The sequence below is a fragment of the Odontomachus brunneus genome, unplaced genomic scaffold, assembly GCF_010583005.1.
Source record: "Odontomachus brunneus isolate Ranch 3 - 2012 unplaced genomic scaffold, Obru_v1 Obru_scaffold_040, whole genome shotgun sequence".
Taxonomy (NCBI): Eukaryota; Metazoa; Arthropoda; class Insecta; order Hymenoptera; family Formicidae; genus Odontomachus; species Odontomachus brunneus.
The window spans coordinates 1,079,614-1,092,257 of NW_022639490.1; the positions used below are offsets into that span (position 1 = coordinate 1,079,614).

Here is a 12,644-nt window from a genome sequence, read left to right on the forward strand (position 1 = left end):
ATATATATATATATATATATATATATATATATATATATATATATATATATATATATATATATATATATGTACATTTATCTCAAAGTATTACGCGTATATTTATTGTACATAGTATGTACACGACTGTTGCAATAATATTATGGTGTATTTTCTCTTCGATTTCCTAGATCTTAATCTTATCGGAAATAAAATATCATTCAGTCGTTATATCTCCGTTCCTATATACAGGCGTCAGCGCGACTTACGAACGTACGGACGTGTGAGCAATGGTCAAGGTTCGCATACGTAATTGAAGACGCGCGTTCCTCGTGCATCTAATTCGAATCCCTTCGATTTGCGCGCAGCGTTCTAGATTAGACGCTCTCGGATCGAATCATAAACCGCAAACGCGCGCATAGCGAACTGGTTTTGTTCGCAAGTCGATCGACGCTCAAAACTACCCTGTTTTACGTACACGATGCGTTATACGAATATATATTACATTGCGATGTGTATATGTAACTGACAAGTAAACCTACCCAAATGTTACACTCCGATTTTGACAAGCTTTTAACATGCTGTAGTTTAAGTCTAAATAAGAAACACATATTGTTTTATACATGAAATTTTAAAATCGGTTTTAATATTTCTGGCGAATATTATCGGAACGGTAAATAATACAAAAAGAAGTTTCAAATAAAAGTTTTATGGATTTTAACAATGCATTCAGATTTTTCGAAAATATCATTTTGTTCGAAATCCCTTTTCCCTCCTTAATTTTATAAAATCTAAGTATATTGTTATAAAGCTCATGAAAATCCATAAAACTTTTATTTGAAACTTTTTTTTGTATTATTTACCGTTCCGATAATACTCGCTCAGAAATATTAAAATCGATTTTTTTCAAGAGAGTGTTTCACCCTCTTATCGGCACGTATAAAAAAATGTGTCTCTTATTCTTATAGACCTAGACTACAGCATGTTAAAAGCTCATCGGAGCGTAACACTTGGGTAGGTTTACTTGTGAGCAATGAAAGTGTTTAGTCAAACATTGCTCAACGGAAAGCGAGATGAAATAAAATATGTACATATGTGAACGCAAGTCTTGCATTGCACGGCGAAACGCAATTTATTGCCAATTAGAAATAAACACCTGAGAACCGGTGTCCGCAAGCGTTAATTATAATAACGACGCTGGCGAAGGTGAAAATCTGATCCATTTTCGTATTTATTTCGTAGTCGGAAATAAAGAATTTCATAGGCATGCTCGAGCGCGGAAGAACTTCGCATCACTTATTTTTGGAAAGTGTACGTTGCTTTTCGGCATGTGTGACCAGTTGAGAATCCACGGGAAGGCCTTTCCTTCGACGAACCGCGTCCATGTAACTCTTCGCTCGATTAGCGCAGTCTGCCTTCTCACCGAAATGAAGATATTCCTCTTCCGTAGATGGTACCCAGTAAGGATCCTGCTCGATTATCTGTAACGTAAAAATGCGTTTATTGAATGAATAAAGTCAATGGGAAACTTTTAGCGCCACTTTCTTTGACTTTACTGCGCTAAGAAGAAGTGAAAATCCTTTTCCTCGATCCTTTTCCTTGCGAATCCATACAATTTAAGGCTCCTGGCTACTCGTTGCGGCTACTGGATTGTGACGTCAGAAGTGAGAAATGGTACGCTGAAAATACTTGCGTGCCTTTTCCAAGTGAAAGAACACATCAGGTCGCTTGAGTATACTTGCAAAATATGTCGAAAACTATTCTTTTTCCTTGATAGTCGATAAATAGCCGTAAAATAAACGTGGCCAGATCATGAAGAAAGATAAATTAAAGAGGAAAGTTGCAAGCCACGTTAATTTTATAACTATTTCTTGATTGTCACGAGAATAATTATTAGAGCATTTTACAGATATGTTTAAATGATTACAGAAGCGTTCTTTCATACAAATATCTTTTTATCTGAGAATGGCATGCAAGAATTTTGGATGCATTTTCTCGGTTCTGACGTCATCAATCCAGAGTTCCCTGGCGAATACCCAGGAGCCTTAAAATCCGATTTTCCGCTATAATAACATCGTGTATAAATTGACTCTGTAGTTGAAACAGTTATAAAGAATCATCGTGAGATCCAAAAAATTTTTAAAAGCTACAAAATTGAAAGTCCGATTTCTCACTTTAAGCGCTTCAACGATTATTAATAATATCAACACTTGAATAATATTTATAAAAAAAAATTAAATTGCTTTTGTTTTGTCTAAAATATACACATTGCATGGATTTATTTTACAATTGAAGCAGCTATAAAGAACCGTTGCAAATGCAATATCTAAAATATTTTTAAAGTTTACGGAATTTAAAACCTGATTTCTTACTTCAAGCATCCAAATTATTAGAAACATCGATACTTGAACAATATTCGTCGTAAGAAAAAAACAAATTTTAGTTTGTTTCCTCTAAAATATACGCATTACATAAATTTATTTTACAGTTGCAGCAGCTATAAAGAACTGTTAACTGCAAGTACAATATCTAAAAAATTTTTATCTACAAAATTTGAAAAATCTGATTTCTTACTTCAAGCACTCCAACGATTATTAAAAGTATCGACACTTGAACAATATTCGTTGTAAGAAAAAGATAAATTGCTCCAGTTTGTTTCCTCTAAGATGTACGCATTGCATGAATTTGTTTGCGGTTGAAGCAACTGAATGAAGAACCTTCGCAAATATAAGATCTGATGGACTTTCAGCCGCGACGCCGAGATTCAAATCATATGATCGCCTGGGCTGCGTTCCAAAACTCTACTCGGTCAACTCTATGGAACCCTTAGTGATGGGAAAACGAGGTAAAAGAGAGTAACGTAGCATTTTGGAACGGGAAGAGTTATCTACAAATGATATATATAGTTGATGATATAGTCTGATGATTTAGTCTCGGTTTAATCACCGCAACGTAAGGACGTTAATACATATATCAAATGTTTGATGTAAACTAGCCAAAAAACAACCTAGTGCATGTATCAAACGATTGCCAAAAATTGCCTTATGACACGAACAAACCAAATTCCAAGAGCGTTACCTATTTAAATTTGCGCGGTTCGAACTTACTTCTGTGACCCTCCTTGAAGTTAAAGTTATAAGAGTCAACTCTGAGTATAGTCTACTCTGAATTTCTGAACGATTTGGCTCCGCCCATCTACACGCAAAAAAAGAACTAGCTAAAAAATAGCTATGGCAGATAAGATGTGCCACTGAAAAAGGGACAGCTAATGTCGATACTACTGAAGCTAAATTTATTCGCTGTTAAACTTAGGCGCTACAGCGAGAAATATTAGCTGCTAGAAATAAATGACTGTAACAAATGTAGCTGTACGGCAAACTTCTTTAATATATGCATACGATAAGAAATTTAGAAATAACCGCTATTTTCTTAGCTACTTGAAATAATGTGCATTTTTAATGTCACCTAATATACGAGTATTTATATTTCATAGCGAATGCATCTTAGCTGTCATAGCCAATTCTTAACAGTAACAGCTAAACGATTAGCCTTTTGACTAAGTTTGAATCAGCTACCGCGGTTTAGCTGATATATTACTAAATATGATTACTAAATCATTTTTTTGCGTGTAATATGTTACACCACATTTTAGGACGATGTTGAGTTAACTCCGCTACTCGGAGTAGAGTTTTGAAACGCAGCCCTGAAGATACTACCGAGTACTAGCGAAAATCCGCGAAAGAGCACAATGCGCTCGACAACTCACCTCCCAATGACTAAAAACTAGTTGCGGGCTGGCCAATCCAGACGTTTGCGTCCGCAGTTCTCTCGCAAGATGGAAACTCTCCTGGACAGGTAAGACGGCCAACACTCTGAAATGCCCGCCGAAGCCATGAGCACTGTCCGCGGAGATGACGCGGCCTTGCCTCTTGCCAAACACCGCGTACAATTTACCTGTAACAACCGACACCAATATATAGTGGACATAGTGGAATTGCAATTGCAAACGTACACCGTTATTAATTTTCCTCTTTGCTCTCTCGAAGGTGCGCCGTGTTATCGCGGTGAAAATAATCAATCGACTAATCGATCGACCCCATTCAGTCTCCACAAACGCATACGGAAAAAAAAGATCTACTACGTACACTGAGAGAAAAATTATATTAAAATCAACAAATGTTTCCTTGATGGGTGCCATTAATATATTTATTTAAAGCTACATTCTCTTTATTTAAATGAAATATTGTTTATTTAAATCACACGGAGAAAAATAATTTGCTGGCCCAGCAAATTTTCTGCCGGTCTAGCAAAATCTTTTCGTTATTATATGGACAGCAAAAAGATTTGCTAAATCATTATTTGCTGGATATAATTCGCAGAATCTACAAATTATTTTGCTATAAGAACCATGACCGATTTATATAAGCAATTGCAGTTTTACTCTGATAGCAAATCAATTTGCTAAGGATACATTATTTTGTGTTAATAGCAAATTAACGTGATTCTTAGGACAAATACACTCAACAGATTTTTTCTATCCTGGCAACGAAACTACTGCTCTGATAACAAATAATTTGTAAAATTAGTTACGTCAATTAAATTTTATCGATGTCACTACGAATATGCAGTAGCAACGACGATTTTAAAAGAGCAAAATTATTTTTCTCCGTGCAGGTAAACAATACTTGATTTAAATAAAGAGAATGTAGATTTAAGTAAATATATTAATTGACACACATTTTGCATGAGATATATAATTGCACCCATCAAAGAAATATTTGTTGGTTTTAATATAATTTTTCTCTCAGTGTATGAACAACTAAACATAATTTGCTGTATTAGCCACTTTTTCTTTGCTGCAGGAGCCAATTTTTTCGCTATGGTAACAAAAAAATCTGCTTCTGCAACAAAACAAGTAGCTAAAGTAGTAAATTATATTTAGTTGTCCGTCTGTAGCAAATTTGCTACTTTACGTTAGCTACTTTTCTTGTTGTAGGAGCAGACTTTCTTGTTATCATAGCAAGAAAATAGGTTCCTGCAACAAAGAAAAAGCAGCTAACACAGCGAATTATATTTAACTGTCCATATGTATCAAATTAGTTTGCTGCTACAGCAAATTATTATTTCCGTGCATACATCAATGCATTCTCATAATTGTGCATTTTTCTCTCGCACGCAGGTGTGCTGAAAACTGAGAATCGATGACAACAGAGAGAAATATCAGATGAAGGCAAGAGCTACCGAGTCATTCGTAGAGAAAGCAGGTACGTCGCTAAGGATCGTATTAAAAGTCGTTACTTGAAACTTGTCTCAAATGAGATAGACATATTCGAATTTATAATTAAATGTGAGGATTTTAGTGGAATTGCAACTAAACAATTCTTATCTATCTATCCATCTTTATATACAAATCTAAGTGTCTCACTTAAGAAAAATTTCAAATGAGATAATCATATTTGAATTTTGAATAAGATGTGTTTTCCAATGGAATTGCAAATATGTAACGTGTGATTCAACTAGAAAATTCAGATCTAACTCAATTTAAATCTGAGCATCTCACCTGAGACAGATTTCAAGTATCGAACCTCAGGTATCTAGCTTTAGATAGTAAGAATTGAATTTAGAGTTAGATGTGAGTTTTTTTAGAATATATATGTTTCATGTAACGTAATGTAACTAAAAAATGTTCATCTAACTTTAAATTTAGCTCTGAATATTTCTCACTTGAAAAAAGTGTCAAATAAGACAATCATATTTGAAACTTGAATCAAATGTATTTTTCAGCAGAATTGTACGTCACATGCAAAGTGTGATTCAATTAAAGAAAAAAATTCAGTTCTAATTCTAAATTCAAATTTGAGCGCCTCACTTGAGAAAGGTTTCAAGCAACGATACGCACCCAAATTAATAGTCGCACTTGAATCGATAATCGTTACTTGAAACTTGCCTTAGACATATTTTTTCTGATCTGAGTCAGATGAGAAGTTCTCAGTTGAATTGAGACTACAAATATAAACGTATAAACGCATATCGTATGATCCAACTGGAAGACTTGGATCTAACTTTGAACAAACAGGCGAATGTCTCACATGAGACAAGTTTCAGGTGGCAGGTATCAAATGCAGGCTCAACAGGCCGAGGAAACGGAAGATCGGGCGCGCGCTCGCGCGCGATGCAAATTATTGTACAGAAAACGCAACGGCTCTCGCGATGCCGGCTGGTTTGTCGGAGTCGGCGGCGGCGGCGGCAAAACAGAACGCAAACGGGTCGACCTCCGGAGAAAGAGTAAGACACCCGTTAAAACGCTCTCGCGGAGTGGAGCGCGCTCCGGAGAGAAGCCGGGGGTAGAGAGGATGCGATTGCAAGGACAACGGGCAAACGGCAACGATGTGTCGTGTCCCGAGAACGGCGGCGACGGCTACCAGCGCAGACACGATGAAAACGTTCGGAGGAGAGATAGATAGATAGATAGATAGAGAGAGAGAGGCCGGGGGGAGACTGGTGGGGATGACGTAAGAGACAAAAAGAGTGGGGGGACAGGAGCAGTCTCAAGAATGAGCGGAGGCAGGAGAAGGGCGAAGGGTGGAGAGGTGGGGGCATCCATTCATGCTTTACTTCTGGCTTTTAAGAGTCCAGTCGAGCGGACGGCATACCTTCGCATAGGCTGATCTCGTCGTAATATCGTCGACATTCTGTTTTACTCGTAGCCTCGCGCGCGCGCGCGCGGACCGATCTCGCCATTCTCGAGACGACGGGGGCCCCCGCGCGCTCCTGCGAACGGGAAAAACCGCCAGGTGGAAGCAGCCGGATCGATCGATCGACCGATCGATCGACAGACCGATACCAGAAGTAATTCGGCCGACGATTCAGTGCGCGAGAGTGCGCGAGTGCGCGACACGCTCCATTGATTTGGACCGAGGGGACCAGGATCGGATCGATTATCCTCTTAAGGAGTCCCGCGGATCCCCCCAGGAAATCGGCGGAGAAGCGCGCGGAAGATGAGGAGGGACTGAGGACGGCGCTGAAGAGAAAACGCGAGCAGAGATTTCTCGATTTATCGATACCGAAAGGGAGACGATCTCCTCGCTCCGATTCGCGAGGGTATCCCCTACCGATCGAAAAATGACCGCGAGGATGGACTTCAAGTAGCTGGCCAAGTGGGAAGTACTCATTTCTAAAAGTCCACCGCGAGTCCTCCCTTCCGCGAGAGTAACCCGCGCGAGTAAAAATAAACCCTTCGGTGCCCTCGAGTACTATGAGTATTCTCGCGATCCTCCTCTCGCTCGTTTCGTACTCGCCTTGTCGCGCGAATAAGACCTGGTGAATGTATCGTCGAATCCCTTCCATTCTTTTTATCGTACTCCCCTCTTGCCCACCGGTTTGAGTAATACCTAACACACAGCGACGCGTTCCCTCCGCGAACACCGCCGCGCGATCACCCCGATCGACCGACCGGACGAGCGATCCCGCGTCGCGGGATATATTCTCTCTCGATCGGAATCCAAACGTCCCCCCGTGACATATACGATGACCGGCAAAATGATAGAGAACCTGCTGTACACCCTGGCGATCGTCGGCGTCGTCCGTCGCAGCCAGTGCGAGCTGTTCGTGCCGTTCGACGAGACCGACGACGAGTACCTCAACGAGTATCTGTTCTTCGACGAGAGCAAGTACCTCGCCGAACTGCAGGAATTCGACGAGGCGACCGTCCGGATCGACCTGATCAATCGTAACCGGAAGCACCGATTGACGCACGAGGAGCCCAGAGTGCTGTACCAAGTCGGGGTAAGCTCGTCGATCGTCCAGGTGAAGTTTTGCCGATCGACCGGGCTGGGATTTCGCTCTTCACCGGTTCCTGAGCCGGAGATCCCATCCCATTCCAGTCGCGGGCCGATCGGCGCGCGTGTAACTATGCAATTTGCATTTCCTTAAAGTCGAGAACGAGCATCAGCGGCACGCCCGGAAGAACGGAGACGATGCTCGACGGTGGCCGCGCGCGGACGAAAGTTAACGATATCGGTGTCCCCTACTCCGATACTGTCGATCCCCTGACCGATACTCTCTCGATCGAGCAGCTCGGCGTCGATTTTAAATGCTGAGAGCGACGCGAGCCTCCGAAAGTTCGTTAATGTTTCGCGCGAACGAATCTGCGTTCGAGTAAATGATTATTTCCCAAATAGATGGAGCGACCCCTTCCAGTAGCCAGCAACTGGTCAGGAATTTTGGTTCCTGGCTAGTCTCTGGCCGGTTCAAGCGTCGCTTGCTTCGATAGCAGATTGGACTAGTCGGTCAATGATCAATTTCTGACCAGTTTTTCATCAGTTCCTAATCAAGCTTTTTTGTATAAAATTCTGCCAAATAGTTTTCATCGTCCGGCGCTATATTGTAAAGTGTTATACTTTATTATTCAATAGAAAAATAATATAAAATTGATGTTTCAGGAGATTGAGTCTGCACGTTCAAATATATTATTGAGATGGCTGTAATTTTATTCTTAATTACTATTTTTTCTTGCCTAGTCTCTGGCCAATGACTGGCCAGGACACATTGGCCAATATTTTTTCCGAGTTTTTACAAGACAGAAAAATTATCCAATATTTAGTTACTATTTTTATCGCCTAGTTTTTAGTGACTAACAAACAATCTGGCCAATATTTTTCTATCAAGTTTCTGAATAGTTACTATCTAATAAATCCTATATAGGCAGTAAAAATTTGCTACATTGAGAGAAAAATTACTTTAAAATCAACAAATATTTCTTTGATGGATGCCATTAACATATTTATTTAAATCTAAATTCTCTTTATTTAAACCAAATATTGTTTACTTAAATCAAGTAAACAATATTTGATTTAAATAAAGAGAATTTAGATTTAAGCAAATATGTTAATCCATCAAAGAAATATTTGTTGATTTTAAGATAATTTTTTCCTCAGTGTAATTTTGTGCTAGTGCTCAATTTTTTCTGGAAATTTTTTTGTTTGAGTTGTCTCAAGACTCATATAGACTTTATATATCCGCAAGTCCATCATAAGTTCATCATAAGCAACAAAATGCTTGCTCAAAATGCATTTTGAATTCTAGTAAGCTTAACATTTGAATCAGGAATTTTGAAAAATATCAAATAAAATTCAATTTGTTTGCTGCTTAGAGTCGAACCAACTTTTCTTCTGATAAATTTTTCCAACGTTTTTGTAAAGAGAAGAAAAATCCTCTTCTTTTGGGTACATAATAATGAGCTTTCCTAAAATTTCTGATAAATACATTTGAATACTATCGTGAAGAAAATATTCTTTATCGAAGATAACTAGAGTATTTAAAAGAAGGAAGATCAACGAAGTAATCGCTTCTTTTAACTGTAGAATAATACTTTTCTGTGTGTATCATCTTAAACTTTCCAAGAGATTCGTGTTGCTCCAGAAATCGTTTAAATGTTGAGTGACTTGAAATCGAATATACTTTTCTGATTCTAAAGACAAAGCAACGTTATACGTGACGCTCGCATAAAAAAAACAAAACTCTGAATCAAACTCAGATAAAAATATCATTCTACTGCTAAGAAAAGCAATTACTCAGTTTTCTTTTTTCTCGTAATATTTGTCTTCAACAAAGAATATTTTCTCATAATAATCTTTAAATATGTTCATCAAATTTGAAAAAAAACTCGTTATCGTGTGCTCAAAAAAAGAATCTATTCTCTTTACACAAATATCATAAAACCATCGAAAAAAGATTAGTTCGACTCTTTGTAGCATTAATAAACTTTTAATTTTTAATTTTACATTCTTGATTGAAATGTCGAACTCTTGCCGCGATTCAGAATGCATTTTTAACGCATTTTTTAAATGAACTTATAATAGATTTGCGGATATGATAAACTTGTGAAATACTTGAAGCAAGTAACATTTACTTGAATGCAATGTGCATTCTTCTGTGTGCTCGACGTTCTCTATACTATCCAGAATAAGACCCCCGAGGCCTTATTCTGGGAGCGTGTCGATTGCTAAATACGCCTTTCTGTTGATCACGCTGAAGCAATATTATACAAGACGCTCATGCAAGAAAAACGGGACTTGGAATTAAAACGGCGCGCTTAACGTTTCCTGTGCGTCCAGAATAGGACCCCTGAAGTCTATCCCGATCGCGATCGCGAGTATAGTACTTTGTACTATTTCATACTATTTTCCACTGCTTCGTACCATTTCTCAAGTGCCGATCGCGTACATTTCGTCTGTCTCGCATACACCGAGCCCCGCTGAAGCGTGAAACTAAAAAATTCCGTCGACCCACTTCAGCGATCTCGTGTCACTCTTGACACCGTCGATTCTTTCACGAACAGGTGACCGCGCTTTAGTTTTGCAAATAGTTTAACCGTACGCTCTGGTGTATATATATATATATATATATATATATATATATATATATATATATATCTTTCTCTCTTTTTCTCTGTGTGTGTGTGTGTAAGGATGTTATGCGCGCGCGCGAGAGTTCATACACTCGGGTAGCATTCCGAGGATTCGAAGCTAAATCGTCCGCTTACAGGCGCAGGAAGTAGAGGAGAGGGAAACGTAGCCGTTAGCAAAGAGCGGCGCCCACTCGATGCTCGAACCTGTTGCTGTCGTTGCTGTAAACACCTACGTATTGACGGTGTACACATGAACGCGTCTGCGCGCGCTCTCTCTTTCTCTCTCTCTCTCTCTCTCTCTCTCTCTCTCTCTCTCTCTCTCTCTCTCTCAGTACATATGCGTGTAAATCCGTGCGTGTGTGGGATGGAAGTGCGCGTAGGTCTTTACGTGCGGACAAGCGCGACACCCAAGTACGACGTACGTATCGCAGATACGTGCGGTTCGCACGTGGGCCGAGTACGTGCGCAGGAATGATACAGTGGGGATGACGATACACACACACACACACACACACATACACACATACACGCCGGAGAAAACTAACTCCTTGCACATCGATCGGACAAAAGTCACGCGGGTAGAAGAAATCGCGCCAGTAGCCGCGGCGGCCGAGAAGACGCGCGCCAGTTCCCCCTGACTCGCGCACAGAGAAAAGTAATTTGCTGGCCAAGCAAATTTTCTGCTGGTCTAGCAAAATTTTTTCGTTACTATATGGACAGCAAAAATATTTGCTAAGAGTACTAATCATTATTTGTTGGATATAATTTGCTGAATCTACAAATTATTCTGCTATAACAGCCATGATGAATTTATATAAGCAGTTGCAGTTTTGCTCCGATAGCAAATCAATTTGCTAAGGATACATTATTTTGCGTCAACAGCAAATTAACGCGATTTTTAGGACAAATACACTCAATAAATTTTTTCTATTCTGGCAACGAAACTACTTCTGCTCTGATAACGAATAATTTGTAAAATTATTTACGTCAACTAAATTTTTTTGATATCACTACGAATATGTAGTACACAGAGAAAAATAATTTGCTAGCCCAGCAAATTTTCTGCGAGTCTAGCAAAATCTTTTCGTTTATATGGACAGCAAAAATATTTGCTAAGAGTACTAATCATTATTTGCTGGATATAATTTGCTGAATCTACAAATTATTCTGCTATAACAGCCATGATGAATTTATATAAGCAGTTGCAGTTTTGCTCCGATAGCAAATCAATTTGCTAAGGATACATTATTTTGCGTCAACAGCAAATTAACGTGATTTTTAGGACAAATACACTCAATAAATTTTTTCTATTCTGGCAACGAAACTACTTCTGCGCTGATAACGAATAATTTGTAAAATTAGTTACGTCAACTAAATTTTATTGATGTCACTACGAATATGCAGTAGCAACAATGATTTTGCTGAAAGAGCAAAATTATTTTTCTTCGTGCGCGAAAATACTCCTCTCCTTCACGGAAAAAAGATTTGCTACATATGAACAACTAAACCTAATTTGCTGTGTTAGCCACTTTTTTTTGCTGCAGAAACCAATTTCCTTGCTAGGATAACAAGAAAATCTGCTTCTGCAACAAAAAAGTAGCTAAAACAGTAAATTATGTTTAGTTATCCATCTATAGCAAATTTGCTGCGTTAGCCATTTTTCCTACTGTAGGAGAAAATTTTCTTGTTATCATAGCAAGGAAATAGATTCCTGCAGCAAAGAAAAAGTAGCTAACACAACAAATTATGTTTAACTGTCCATATGTAACAAATTAGTTTGCTGCTGCAGCAAATCCTTTTTTTACGTGTTGCTTCAACTGCTTATCTTTCACGCACGCTTTTCCTCTTCTCCCTACCCTGCCTCTCTTCTGTGCGAGAGAGAGAGAGAGAGAGAGAGAGAGAGAGAGAGAAACACGTTTCCTCAAAAAATAAAATAATAATTATTGTAATAATAAAATAACTCGGTAAAAGTGGAACACCCTGTCATCTTGAAGTGATTTACAACTAAGGTTTCACGCCAGGGAGATTGTCATCTTTTTGCTGCTCGGTCGAACGAGCCGGAAATTTATTCCAAGTGCAGTCATGTTTTCAAGTGCTACAGAGCAGTCGCAGCTTCGAAACTCATTTTGCTCGAAGATTAGAGGAATCTTAGAAGCGCGTTTCGCTTTAATCAGTGTGAACGAATCGTTGTAACATCACTCTTCCTCTCTCTCTCTCTCTCTCTCTCTCTCTCTCTCTCTCTCTCTCTCTCTCTCTCTCT

The 12,644-nt window shown here is 39.0% G+C and overlaps 2 protein-coding genes across 3 annotated transcripts in view; one reads left to right on the plus strand and one right to left on the minus strand.

Moving 5' to 3' along the window:
• Window positions 1-73: 73 nt before the first annotated feature.
• Window positions 74-12,644, minus strand: part of LOC116844309 (elongation factor-like GTPase 1) — a 94,907-nt gene continuing 82,336 nt past the window's right edge. Inside the window, exons 4-5 of one of the 2 annotated variants that reach the window (XM_032815697.1) lie at window positions 3,743-3,930; window positions 74-1,457 (exon numbers count right to left, since the gene is read on the minus strand). In XM_032815697.1, the coding sequence (XP_032671588.1) occupies window positions 1,269-1,457; window positions 3,743-3,930 (377 nt within the window). In that variant the 3' untranslated portion in view covers window positions 74-1,268. The remainder of the gene's footprint in view (window positions 1,458-3,742; window positions 3,931-12,644) is intronic. The other variant, XM_032815696.1, reaches the window with a different exon arrangement.
• Window positions 6,594-12,644, plus strand: part of LOC116844311 (protein giant-lens) — an 18,194-nt gene continuing 12,143 nt past the window's right edge. The window contains exon 1 of the mRNA XM_032815701.1: window positions 6,594-7,761. Coding sequence (XP_032671592.1) covers window positions 7,504-7,761 — 258 coding nt within the window. The 5' untranslated portion in view covers window positions 6,594-7,503. The remainder of the gene's footprint in view (window positions 7,762-12,644) is intronic.